The following is a 14,389-nucleotide window of genomic DNA, read 5'->3' as shown; positions in this document are numbered from 1 at the left end:
CTCCCCTTCTTCTTCTCCTTGTCCTCCCTCTTCTTCCCCTCCTCCTTCCTCATTCTCTTCTTCCTCTTCTTCCTCTCCTTCTCCTTCACCCTCCTCTTCCTGTCCTCTTCCCCCTCCTCCCCTTCTTCTTCTTCTTCTTCTTCTTCTTCTTCTTCTTGTTCTTCCTCCTCCTCCTCCTCCTCCTCCTCTCTTTCTTCTTCCTCTCCTTGTCCTCATCTTCTTCCCTTCCTCCTTCCTCCTTCTCTTTTTCCTCTTGTTCTCCTCCTCCTCCTTCCCCTCCTCCTCTTCCTCTTCCTCCCCTTCTTCTTCTCCTTGTCCTCCCTCTTCTTCCCCTCCTCCTTCCTCATTCTCTTCTTCCTCTTCTTCCTCTCCTTCTCCTTCGCCCTCCTCTTCCTGTCCTCTTCCCCCTCCTCCCCTTCTTCTTCTTCTTCTTCTTCTTCTTCTTCTTCTTCTTCTTGTTCTTCCTCCTCCTCCTCCTCCTCCTCCTCTCTTTCTTCTTCCTCTCCTTGTCCTCATCTTCTTCCCTTCCTCCTTCCTCCTTCTCTTTTTCCTCTTGTTCTCCTCCTTCCCCTCCCCCTCCTCCTCATCTCTTTCTTCTTCTTCTCCTTGTCCCCATCTTCTTCCCTTCCTCCTTCCTCCTTTTCTTTTTCCTCTTATTCTCCTCCCCCTCCTTCCCCCTCCTCCTCTTCTTCCTCCATTTTTTCTTGTTCTCCTCCTCTTCTTCGGCGGGAAAATTTCACCTGGACAAAAGAGGAGGGATTGGAAATGTTCCAGCTCTGGGTTCTGTTTAAGTCAGCAAAAAACTCCCACTGGGCAGTGAATGGTGTCTGAACTGTACAACGATAGCAGTTTCATCCCCATTTGTATTACATAACTATTAAACTTGTAGATCGTTGCTGTACTTAGAATACTTGATTATAGCAACTTTTTGCACAGAAAAATGTAAAAATAAAGAACTGTCCTCAAAAGAAAATGACGGTAGATTATACAAGTTCTAGAACTGGCAGAAATGGAAAAGGCTGATAAAGGAGTCATCAACTGACCTGGGCACAAAGAAAATGCGCCTCTATTACTTGGGTTTTCCAAGATCTGGTATCTATCCAGTGATGTGCAGATACACTCCCTGCTTTTTCCTCTGTCACAACTTTGTCATTGATTCCTGCCATTTTCAGACCCTCTCCCTCCTCCTCGTTTCCAGGGAGTTCACTACGTCTGGAATAAAACCGCCCTGGATGCCGTGAATGAACACACTACCAACTACCTCATGGGTGAGACCATTCAGGCGGTGGGCTCTCTTTAATGCTGTGACATGTTACTTTTTGGAGTTCAGTGCCCACAAACCCCTTAGTATTGAACAAACCTCACACCCTCTTCTCAAATCTCTTAGGTCTCTTTGAGCCAAAGGATATGAACTATGAACTCGAGCGCAACAATAAGACAGATCCCTCCATTGTGGAAATGACGGAGAAGGCCATCCGGATCCTCCGCAAGAACCCCAAGGGCTTTTTTCTCTTTGTGGAAGATAAGTATCCCATCCTTTGTTGGTATCAGATCCAGGTTGTTGCGATCCTGAGTCTGCACTGGTCTGTAGTCCAAGCTTGATAAGAAAGTATTGCAGGTACTTGATATGATAAGGGAAGGCAGAAGGTAGTAAGAAAATCAAAAGGGGACAAACTAATCTTTTATCCATTGGATGGCAGGTAGCCAGCTAGTAAGCCAATCCAAGAGGGGAATGCAGTGTTGTGTTGTATCATTTGTTGTAAATTCACAAATTCATCTTCAATGGCACAGACACACTAAGGTACTCATCTCACACAATGGGTGAAAGTAAGGCCCATCGTCAAAGAAGAGCCACAGGTTGAGGTCTCTAGCCTGCCACCCACTGCAAATGCTTCCCTCTGGTAGGCTGGCATAATTAGGGTGGAACATAGGATAATCTGGAAATAGTTGTGTCATGTCAGTTTTGTTTAGAAGAGAGAGGGAAACAGAGGATGACTTATAACCACTGTGTAGTATGCTCGTGCCATCCGTAGAAACACCAAGGTGCTTGTTTATAAAGCCATTCCCCTCCCAACCCTGCTCTATGCCTGCAAAACGTGGACAGTCTACAGACATCATACCCAACTCCTGGAGCGTTTCCATCAGCGTTGCCTCAGGAAAATCCTGCAAATCTCTTGGGAAGACAGGCGGACCAATGTCAGTGTGCTGGAAGAAGCAAAGACCACCAGCATTGAAGCAATGCTCCTACGCCATCAACTCTGCTGGACTGGCCACGTTGTCTGAATGCCCAAAGATCACCGTCTCCCAAAACAGCTACTCTACTCCGAACTCAAGAACGGGAAACATAATGTTGGTGGGCAGGAAAAGAGATTTAAAGATGGGCTTAAAGCCAACCTTAAAAGCTGTGGCATGGACACTGAGAACTGGGAATCCCTGGCCCTTGAGTGCTCTAATTGGAGGTCAGCTGTGACCAGCAGTGCTGCGGAGTTCAAAGAGGCACGAATGGAGGGCTTAAGGGAGAAACGGGCCAAGAGGAAGGCCCGTCAAGCCAACCCTGACCAGGACCGCCTTCCACCTGGAAACCGATGTCCTCACTGCGGGAGAATATGCAGATCAAGAATAAGTCTCTTCAGCCATCTACGGACACACCCCCAGGATGGAAGACAATCATCCTCGAACGACGAGGGATCGCCTAAGTAAGTAAAGTAAGCCATTGAAGATGAATTAGTGAATTTACAGCAAATGATACAATGCAATACTGCAATCCCCCTTTGATTGGCTTACTAGCTGGCTACCTGCCATCCAATGGGTAAAAGATTTGCTTGTCATGTTCTGTTTTCTAAGCTGATTCTGGCCCTCTTCATCTCCTGCATGCCTATACTTTTGTGCTTATTTAAGAATTGTATTGTGCAGCCCATTTTCCAGGAACAAGGGGGGGGGGGGGGGGAAGCTTTGCTAGAAAAATCTGTAATACAAGGGTTGAATGAAAAGTAATGCCTCCACCTTGGTTACATGAGTTTGGATGGGAATATTTTAATAAATCAAATGCAGAAATAATCCTTAGAATGTGCTCTTTAGCTACCACTATTCACTTTTCCACATCATCACCAGACAATTGGATACATTTCTGCCAACGATGAACAGGTTTTCTGAAGCCGCCACGGAAGAAGTCGACACTCTGTTTCCGCAACCGGCATCTCACAGAACCCATCGTGCACAGATCTTCCGATAGCCAAGCAAAGCAATCATGTGACCCACACATTCTTGTGAAATGCCGATTGTGCTTGAAATTTCTCTCGGAGTGATATGATGATCGTCCTGAATCAATCTGTCAATCTTTTGCTTGTGAAACTCGGTGGTTGCTGTCACAGGACGTCCAACTCTTTGCTTGTCATGCAAGTCAGATGTTCCCACCTCAACATCTTTAAACTTACTCGCCCAATGAGGCACAGGACTCACATCAACACAATCGCCATAAATAGCTTGCCTTCTCTGATTAGTCTCCTTTGGGGTGACACCTTCTGCTGTCAAGAATTCAATGACTGCATGTTGCTTAAGTCGCATTGACCGACCGTCTGCACAGGGCTCCATACTTCACACTTTAACAACACAACTGTTCAATGCTAAGGCTTCCCACCAAATGGAACTAACTGTAGAGGAGTGTCTACTGAACAAGCTAGTCCCTGCCACAGACCAGGACTGCCATCTGTTGAGGAGTTATGAAGGTGGAGGCATTACTTTTCATTCAACTCTCGTAGATAAAGGGTGATGCTCCTTCCCTCCTCAGGTTAGGACATCAAAGAAGGGAGTGATCAAGTACATTTCTGTTCTGCATTTCTGTGAGCCAGGAGGTTGCGCAGACTCAGTAGTAAAGTGTGATCGGTGAATTCTTAAGATTAGATAGACACCTTCAGGGTGTGTGGCCTCATCAGGAGACTTAGACAATTGTGTTACCAACTGAGAATGGAATGTCTACACACAAACCAGTTATATAACCCATTGTAACCTAGACCTTGGGGATCTGAGACTGAAGGAGGTATCCTACTCGAGAGCCAAGCTGAAACTAAAACCCTGCTTTTTCCACTTGCAAAGATTCAGCATTATCGTTGAACCACTCAGACTATTCCATGAGAACTTTTGGGGTACTTCAGTGGTTGCAAATGGTGGCCGTGGGTCACACCTTCCTCACCTCTGTCCCAAACCCTATTGTCTAGACTGGTGTCACTCCACCAAAAAAGGGTTCTTACATGCGCTTTCTATGTGTATTCTTCACGAGGCAGGATTGACCACGGGCACCACAGCAGCAAAGCCAGGCATGCCCTCACCGAGGCCGTGATGATGGACCGGGCTATAGAACGAGCCGTAGAATTAACCGACGCCTCCGAAACCCTCACCGTGGTCACAGCGGACCACTCGCATGTCTTCACCTTCGGAGGCAGCACCCCACGCGGCAACAACATCCTTGGTAAGTGTGGAGATGTGGGGTAGTGGAAACCCTTTTTCTAAATCCCAATGCTGCCACCAATTTGTGGAGATGTCAGGCAAAGGGGAAATTTTATTTCTTCTTTCTTCTTTTCTTATTCACTTAGATGGTAGCGTAACTTAGTTTTGAATATATGTGACAGAGACTTGGATATGGAAAGAACAAAAAATAAGTTTATTTCAGGCACAGAGCTTAGTGGTTACAGTAACTTCTTTATAGGCACTTAGATAATGGTTGCAAAAATATTAACTGATCACTTTGGATCTAACTGGGATTGCTTCCCTTTACTACTCAGACTCTACAAATAAACCTAAACAAGTCACCTAACTTGCTTAATTTAACACCACTAGAGATCTGAGTTCCCTGGTTTCCCTAACCTGGAACCAGTATCTTCCCTGTGACTAAAAATCACAGACTAAACTGTTTTTTAAAACATTCCCTCCTTTTCTTCCAAAAGGTGGTTGGCTCCGCCCTCGTTGCTATGGTAACCTGCCTCAGAATGCTGAGCTGGCTACCATCCCCCTCGCACTGGTAACTAATACTTACCCTTTTAAACATAGTTAAACATGACTTTTAAAACGAAATTAAACAAACATGACATCTATAAATCAAAATAAAAACACACTTCTTTACAGTAAGGAATTCATAGATTTGTAGAATTGGACCACAAGGACCATCCAGTCCAACCCCATTTTGCCATGCAGGAACACCCAATTAAAGAACTCTCAACAGATGACCATCTAGCCTCTGCTTAAAAACCTCTGGAGAAGGAGACTCCACCAAACTCCAAGGCAACATATTCTTGTCATACAGCTCTTACTGTCAGGAAGTTCTTCCCAATATTTAGGGAAGAACTTCTCTTTTCCTGCAGCTTCAATCAATTTCTCCATTGTGTCCTAGTCTCCAGGGTGGCACAAACCATGCCTGACTCCTCAAGATGACATACTTCCAAATATTTAAACATGGCTCTCGTGTCCGCTTCTCTCAGCCTTCTTTTCTCCAAGCTAAACATACCTACTTCACTAAACCACTCTTCAGAGGGATCCAGATCTTTGTTCACTTTGGTCACCCTTCTTTGGACACCTTATAGCTTGTGTTGTCGAAGGCTTTCATGGCTGGGATCACAGGGTTGTTGCGTGTTTTTTGGGCTGTATGGCCATGTTCCAGAAGTATTATCTCCTGACATTTCGCCCACATCTAGGGCAGGCATCCTCAGAGGTTGTGACATACAACCTCTGAGGATGCCTGCCCTAGATGTGGGCGAAACGTCAGGAGAGAATACTTCTAGAACATGGCCATACAGCCTGGAAAACATATAACAACCTTATAGCTTGTTTGTATCTTCTTTCATTATGGTGCACCAAATTAGACGCACAGTCTCATTCCACGTCAGGAGGTCTGACCAAAGCAGAATAGAGTGAGACTTTGACTTTCTTCAGTCTCAATACTATTAACATAGCCTAGAATCACATTGGCTTTTTTAGTTGCCGCATCACACTGTTGGCTCATGTTCAGCTTGTGGTCTCCTAAGATTCCTAGGTCTGTTTCACATGGACTGTTTTCAACAGGTGTCACCCATCCTATATATCTGCACATTTTGGATGCATTGTGGGTTAAGCATTCATAGGTTTGGTTGTTCATAGGTTTCTGTATTTAATGCCGACCTCAGACATTCTTTTAGTTTCATTTACACAGTAGAGTCTCGCTTATCCAACATAAACAGACCAGCAGAATGTCGGATAAGCGAAAACGTTGGGTAATAAGGAGGGATTATGGAAAAGCCTATTAAATGCCAAATTACGTTATGATTTTGCAAATTCAGCACCAAAACATCATGTTTACAACAAATCATCAGAAAAGGCAGTTCAATACATGGTAATGTTATGTAGTAATGACTGTATTTACAAATTTAGCACCAAAACGTCGCAATGTATTGAAAACATTGACTACAAAAACATTGAATACTAAAAGGCAGATTGTGTTGGATAATACAGAACGTTGGATAAGTGAGACTCTATTGTATGTATAATGCCTCATGGGTCCTCTAGGGGGCAGTATCACCATGTTTTGTCCCCAAACAGAGCCAAATTTGAAAGCAATTTCATCTTTGTTGTTTCAAACCACAGCAGCTGCCTAAATTTCGATGTGTTGTGTTGTTTCTCTATGTCATCCAGTTGTTTCCAACTTATGGCAACCCTAAGGCATACCTATCCTGGAGTTTTCTTGGCAAGATTTGTCCAGATGAGGCTTGCCTTTGCCTCCCTCTGAGGCTGAGAGAGTGTGACTTGCCCAAAGATCACTTAGTGGATTCTCATGGCCAAATGAGAATTCAAACCCTGGTCTCCAGAGTGCTCAGACCACTGTATTGCATTGGCTTTCTCCATCCAATTTTGTTGAACTACAGATGCCATCATCTGTAGTCCTGCATCTCTGTAAATGGCATGGAAAGGCTGGAGTGTAAAACACTAGAGCAAACATTAAGGCAAGGTGGGAAAAAGTTCATGCCAGGCATTAAGGCAAGACAAATGTCACACCTCAGGTTAGCTTCACCTTGCTAAAGACGCCAGGCTGCACACAGATTGTAGTCTTTTGTAGTTTATTAGAAAATAGGGAAACGATAGTTCATAAAGGGTAAAAGTTCAGTTTCAAAAGATAGTTACAAAAACAAGGCTGTAGAATAAATCCATGGAAACATTAGGCATAAAACAAGGTCCTTAAAACAAAGCCAAAGTCCCAGAAATGAGGATACATCTAAGCTACAAGATAATACAGGAAAGCAGACTTGGTTCTTGATTCAAGCGAGGAAATTGCTTTGACGAAGATTTCCCTCTCAGCAGACTGTTTTAATAGCATAACATGAAGGCATTTCTTTGCCCTTTGACCTCCCTCTTATTTGCTATTCTGAGACTTCTGCGCGAATGACTAGCCCGATCTAGAGAAGCAGCCTCATCAAGGCCACAGGGCTCGTTAGTGTTATCAGGCGGAGGCTGGGAGCTGCTCTCCCTTCCTGCTTCTTGCACCTGAAAACCATCATCAGTAACAACATCATTTCTTCCCGTGGGAAAGCCTCCCTGCTCCTCATCTCCCACAGCGGGAACACTCTGCACCTGAATCCCATGATTCCCATCAGAGTCATATTGAAACTCATCCTGAATCTGAATCCCATCATCTCGAAACTGCATCCCAGAATCCTCATTAGAGTCACACAAAGGCTGAGTCACAACAACAAAATTCCCAGAGCCAAGCAAAGTGGGGAAAAGTTAATTTTGGACTACAATTCCCAGAACTCCTCACCAGCATGGGATTTGTAGTCCATAAACAACTTTTTCATGGCTCTCCATTCATGCCCGGGCTGTGGCGCAGGCTGATAAAGCAGTCAGCTGCAACACATCACTCTGACCAAGAGGTCATGAGTTCGAGGCCAGCTCAGAGCTGTGTTTGTCTCTGTCTTTGTTCTATGTTAAGGCATTGAATGTTGGCCTATATGTGTGATGTAATCCGCCCTGAGTCCCCTTCGGGGTGAGAAAGGTGGAATATAAATACTGTAAATAAATAAAATAAATGTATTCTTGCCAGAAAATGAGCACTGGAAATTCCCATCATTCCCAAACACCGTAGCCATGCTAGTCTTGATGGCATGACATATTGGGGGATTCAGGGAGTTGTAGTCCATGAACAGATTTTTCCAGGCCCTTTATTAATGTCCTGCCCTGATGATTGCCATAAAACAAGCCCTGGAATTCCCATAATTCACATACACCATAGCCATGCCAGTCTGGATGGGAATGAATGGAGATGCAGCAAAGTACCTCTTAATTTGATACCATGGAATATGGAGCTGACACCATGGGATACGAGTCCCATTATTTCCACCTGATGTTAAGGAGCTGCTACTACTGTGTTGCGTATGTGATTGTGTCACGTGTATATTCCTAGGCCTGGCCCCCAAAATGGCGATGGACAACCGCTCATACACCAGCATCCTCTATGGAAACGGACCGGGCTACGCTCTCAAGGATGGCACCCGCCAGAATGTGAGCTCCGTGGCCCTTGGTGAGATCTTCCTTCTTTGATTTTGCTGATCTTTACGACAGGAAGGCTATATAGACAGAGGCATTGTTGTTACCAGTACCAGAGGTGTAGTTGCCTGTCCGTATAGAGCAAACATGGGCAAACTTTGGCCCTCCAGGTGTTTTGGACTTCAACTCCCACAATTCCTAACAGCCGGTAGGCTGTTAGGAATTGTGGGAGTTGAAGTCCAAAACACCTGGAGGGCCGTACTTTGTCCATGCCTGAAAAATTGTTGTCAAAGGCTTTGTTAATTGAGGTATGGCTGTAGTTGTGAATTCTTGCTTGCAAGAGGGCTAGACTAGATGGATTTGCAAGAGACTGAAGCTAGGAATAGCTGTTTGCGAAGCAGGCAATTGATCACTGAACCATCCACAGTCCAACTGTCTGGGTTTGCCACAAAGCGTATCTGTCAACAGATTGGCACTGCTTCCTAATTCGGCTTCTAACTTTTGCCCTCGAGATAATTTTCTCACTTCCTTAAGATCCAGATTCAATTTGACCTGTACCTTGTTGGATGAAACTTGGAACCCAGTAAAAGCTTTGGGATCAGGTCTAAGGGTGGTTTACACTGCAGAATCAGTGCAGTTTGACATTGGTTTAACTGCCATGGTCCAAATCTAGGGAGACCTGGGAATTGTAGTTTGCCAAGGCACAAACACTCTTTGGAAGAAAAGGCTAAACACCTTGTACAACTCTCTTGACTCTGTAGTATTGAGTCACGGTTTTGTGTATCCATCCACACAAAATCTGGGGACATATCTCCCACCGATACAGGGGTTGTCCTATACAACCAGTAGACTGTGTAACTAAATGTACAACTTAAAGAGTAATCTTGCCACTTTCAGCAACTGATGACAAATGTGCTTCTGGACAGACAACCACAATGCATTGGCAGTTCTTATTCCAGGACTTTGAACTGTGAGTGTAGATGCTGAACATCCAATGTCCCAACCAGGAAGTTTCTGAGGTTTTCATATCAGGGGAAACATTTTCCGTTCAGGACACTGCCACTCAATTTGGCTCCAGTGCCAAAGAGGAGGATGATGATGATACTACTACTGCTACTATTGCTACTACTAATATTGTAATATTTATTACCCACCTCTCCTGGCGGGTCAAGGCAGGGTACCATAGAGTTAAAAAAGAGTGATAAAACACAATATTGTTAAAATACATATTAAAAATTCACACAAGACCACACCAATAAAATGTAGGTTAAAATTCACATGCATAGTAATTTTGAGGAGGGAAGGAGTGTTGGAAATAGCAACCTCCCAAGCCTCTCACTATTTATTTGTTAATGTATATATTTGCTAAGCTGTATTATATGTATGGGAGGGGTTATAGGCATTTGTACTGAGCATGTTCAGACTCAGGACTCCATTTTGTATTCAGTCTTGCATCAGACCTCAGTGGAGGTGGATGCATGCATGTGTTTGGTCTTCAGTGGATACAGTATGATTATGGACTTCTGTAAGTACAACTATGCTTAAAGACTATGGACAAGGAAAGATAAAATATAAAGAGAAAGAAAGATAACCTCAACAGAAAGGAGAAGGAAATAAGAAGAAAAGGAGTTAGAATTCAAGGAGAAATTAAGGAAAGAAAGAAAAGGCAAATTACCTTGAAGAAACTGCCGAGAAGTCATTTTTATATTCACTTTTAAAATCTTTTTCTTTCTTAATTTCTTTCTTTCTTTCTTTTCATTTCCTTCCTTTCTTCTCTTAACTTTTTCTCTCCTTTTCTTTTCCTCCCAATTTGGGACTTTTCTTTTTATTATTCTGTTAAAACTAATACAGATTATTTTATATATAAAAAAAGACTATGGACAATTGATTAAGAATGATATCCTGTGTACTCAACACGGAGAAGCTATATCCTATCTATAACTGAACATTAATAAGAAATGTGCTTGTATGGTGAATTAATACAAGATGTTTATGAGTATACAAGATATGTTATTTTTCAAAGGAGGCTCTTTTTTATTTATTATCCCTGTGTGCATATTAACTAAGAGGTTTCAAGTGAGTGCATATCTTTTGGGCAACTTCAGCTGAAAAGAAACAACCATCCTCTGCTAATCAAATATATTTTTGCAGTGGCATGCCTTTGTCTTTGGCAGTATAAAGACATGTTTCTTCAGTTTAACAGCTGAGTTACCTGTGTGCCATTACATGAATGCTTGTGAATATCACTTGTTCAAAAAGTTGACTTCTAGCAAGGTCATGCTTTTCTTGACTAGTGGTTTTCAAAAGGTGGTCTCCATATATTCATGGAGATTCACATTTGCCAAAAGGATATGTGCCCAGAGACTGGATGTAGTTATTTTCCAATAGGTTATGCAATAAGGGGTACATTTGTATTCTTGCTTCAGTGACTTTTTCATAGAAACATCTTTGAAGGAAAATCTAGTGAGAAATGTTCCACAGTCAATTCATGTTTTTACTCATTATGGGTTTTTAATCAATTACGAGCAAAATCACATGGAGCTCTGTTTTGTGAGGTTCTAACTTTCTCCCCTTTGTCTTTCCTCCTCCTGTGTTTCTAGACAAAATGGATTACAGACAGCAGGCGGCCGTCCCTCTGGCCTCCGAGACCCACGGCGGAGAAGACGTGGCCATCATGGCTCAAGGCCCCATGGCCCATCTCTTCCATGGCATCCAGGAGCAGAACTACATTGCCCATGTCATGGCCTATGCCGGCTGCATCGAGCCCTACCATCGAGAGCCAGAGTGTTGTTCTACTTGGAAATCCAGATCTGGAAGTTCGGGGCTGTCTCAGAACCCCCTGTTTTCTCTCATGGCTCTTTGGTTGGGGCTTCTCTTCTTGAGATAGTGATGGTGAAAAAGACACACTCGTGGACTGGAACATTTTTCTTCAAAGTGCCTCCTCTGGACATCAGCTTGGGATGGTCTTCTTGTCTCCTCCAGACAAGTAGAAGCCGGTGGTTGCCATATCAGCTGGAAGTGGTCAACACGCTCTGGATTGCAGTCTGAAATAGAGCTCTCTGGGACATTGCTTCTTAAACTGTGTATCCTGACCCCTTAGTTCAGTGTCAGGGTCATGACAAATTTGGCAACAGAGAAACCTACATGCATCTATTAGCAACAATACGCAGTGGATTCTGCAGAAAATGTTTCATAAAAAGGAAAATCAGCCTGCCTAGCAACCCTCCAAATGCTGATTTATTGTCAGTAGATGTTTGATTTTATACAATTTTTATATACCTGGATTCATGTTGAAATTTCTCGATCACAGCGGGAAAAGTTTAAGAAACTTTGCTCTAGGATATTATATCCAGCCCAAATCGATACGTAGAAAACTGAAAAGTACTGCTTCACTTTCTATTGGTTTCTGCTCAGATCTCTGATCCTCATAGTTAAGGTAAAAGTTTTCCCCTGACGTTAAGTCCAGTCATGTCTGACTCTGTGGGTTGGTGCTAATCTCCATTTCTAATTCGAAGAGCCGGCGTTTTCCGTAGACACCTCCAAGATCATGTGGCCGGCATGACTGCATGGAGCACCGTTACCTTCCTGCCAGAGCGGTACCTATTGATCTACTCACATTTGCATGTTTTTGAACTGCTAGGTTGGTAGGAGCTGGGGCTAACAGCGGGCGCTCATTCCGCTCCCGGGATTTGAACCTGGGACCTTTTGGTCCACAAGTCCAGCAGCTCAGTGCTTTAACACACTTCGCCACCGGGGCTCCCTCTGATCCTCATATCATTGATTAAATCTTCAGAAATGAACAGAGAAGCAGAAAATGACTACGACTTCTCTGAGGTTGCTTCTTCAGCATTGGGGTGCCTATTACATTACAATTATTTAGTGCCAGGGTTTAAGCCACAAGAATGCCACAAGCTGGCCTGCTCAGTTATGTGCAAGGAGAGCTATGCCTTCATATGGGTTGGTAGGATTCATCAAAGTGGTGTGAGGCCATCTGGTTCATCTGGCACTTAGAAGAATAGGAGATCCAGGCATCTGATCCCCTTGAATTTACCATTCAACAGGAACAGAGAAGCAGAACACAACTATGCTTTAGAATCATAGAATCATAGAGTTGGAAGAGCCTCACGGGCCATCCAGTCCAACCCCATTCTTCCAAGAAGCAGGAAAATCACATTCAAAGAAACCCCAACAGATGGTCATCCAACCTCTGTTTAAAAGAGCCTCCACTGCACTCCGGGGCAGGGAGTTCCACTGCTGAAAAGTTATCACAGTTATGAAGTTCTTCCTCATGTTCAGGTGGAATCTTCCTTTCTTTCCTGTAGTCTGAAGCCATTGTTCCACGTCCCATTCTCCAGGGCAGCAGAAAACAAGCTTGCTCCCTTCTCCCTATGACTTCCTCTCACCTCTTGATACATGACTATCATGTCTCCTCTCAGCCTTCTCTTCTGCAGGCTAAACATACCCAGCTCTTTAAGCCGCTCCTCATAGGGCTTGTTCTCCAGACCCTTGATCGTTTTAGTTGCCTCCCTCTGGACGCTTTCCAGCTTGTCAATATCTCCCTTCAACGGTGGTGCCCAGAATTGGACACAGTATTCCAGATATGGTCTGACCAAGGCAGAATAAAGGGATAGTATGACTTCCCTGGATCTAGACTCCTATTGATGCAGACTAAAATCCCATTGGCTATTTTTGCCTCCACATCACATTGCTGGCTCATGTTTAACTTGTTGTCCATGAAAACTCCCAAGATCTTTTTCACACATACTGCTGTCGATCCAGGCATCCCTCATCCGGTATCCTTGCTTTCTCCAGGGTTGCTTCTTCTTCAGCATCTCCAAATTTTGGAGACAGGAGCAGTTTCACTTTCCTGTGCTTTTTGTTCAAATCTCTGATCCTCAGGTCACTGTTCAGATCTTCAGAGAAGTTCCACCTTCTCTGGAGCTTTAATACCTGTAAGGACCATGTCGTGGAAGGTGGACTTCCCCATCAAAAGAAACAACTTTGCAAGAGAACCAAGCTCCTCTGCAAACTGAAGAACTCAAGAACAAGGTGACAGGTTCACCTTAGGGTTGGCTTGGCTTGGAAACAACATGAACACAATGATGCCATTGAAGGGATACTGTTATGTCAGGCTCAATGGCAATACTTTCCTTGGTTACACAATATATTTCCATGGATCATCTTTGTGGCAGATAACATTATGTAACAACATGTGAAACATTTTCTGTTCCTGGTTTGAAGTGTTATTTCCTGTTTAATTGTGTGGTCCTTACTTTGAAAGGAGTTGTTCTACTCCAGAAACTTTGTTTTTCTGGCTGCCATTTGTTCACTCTAGGAGATATTCATTCAGAAACTAGAGCAAAATGTGCAGCATGATGTCCTTCCTGAAAAAAAAACCCCAAAGTTTCTGCAGTTTAATAAACTTTTTCAGTGATTTTAAGATACAGTAGAGTCTTGCTTTTCCAACATAAATGGGCTGGCAGAATGTTGGATGAGCAAAAAATGTTGGATAATAAGGAGGGATTAAGGAAAAGCCTATTAAGCGTCAAATTATGTTTACAAATGACTATGTAACTCACAAAGTAGCCCTGTTTGCTCTTTCTGCAAAAAAGATCAGAAAGATAGAATTAGATAAAATTGCCATCAACTGCCGAGGAGACTCAAAGCATTAAGTGGACTCACAATATGCATTTGTATGTGAACTCTTTTGCAATATGTTTTTTTTAAAACCCTGTTAACTGGCATTGTTTTAGCTCCTTGCGGGAGCATGATTATGGCTTCTGCTCAGTATCTCTGGAGTCTATTGCTCCGAGGGTACTATTGTGTGCATGTGTTGCTTTTTGTCATGGCCTTGGGCCCGTACAATAAACTATTTTGATGATTGTTA

The 14,389-nt window shown here is 43.4% G+C and overlaps 1 protein-coding gene across 3 annotated transcripts in view; it reads left to right on the top strand.

Annotated features, from left to right (window-relative positions):
• Positions 1-14,389, top strand: part of LOC100566385 (intestinal-type alkaline phosphatase 1) — a 34,190-nt gene extending 19,801 nt beyond the window's left edge. For all 3 annotated transcript variants that reach the window (XM_062976889.1, XM_062976888.1, XM_062976890.1), the window contains exons 7-11: positions 1,199-1,268; positions 1,388-1,522; positions 4,274-4,465; positions 8,420-8,536; positions 11,103-14,389. In XM_062976889.1, the coding sequence (XP_062832959.1) occupies positions 1,199-1,268; positions 1,388-1,522; positions 4,274-4,465; positions 8,420-8,536; positions 11,103-11,389 (801 nt within the window). In that variant the 3' untranslated portion in view covers positions 11,390-14,389. The remainder of the gene's footprint in view (positions 1-1,198; positions 1,269-1,387; positions 1,523-4,273; positions 4,466-8,419; positions 8,537-11,102) is intronic.

Source organism: Anolis carolinensis, chromosome 3 (genome assembly GCF_035594765.1).
Source record: "Anolis carolinensis isolate JA03-04 chromosome 3, rAnoCar3.1.pri, whole genome shotgun sequence".
Lineage (NCBI taxonomy): Eukaryota > Metazoa > Chordata > Lepidosauria > Squamata > Dactyloidae > Anolis > Anolis carolinensis.
Note: the sequence above shows the minus strand (reverse complement) of the source record. Positions and strands in the feature narration are given on the sequence as shown.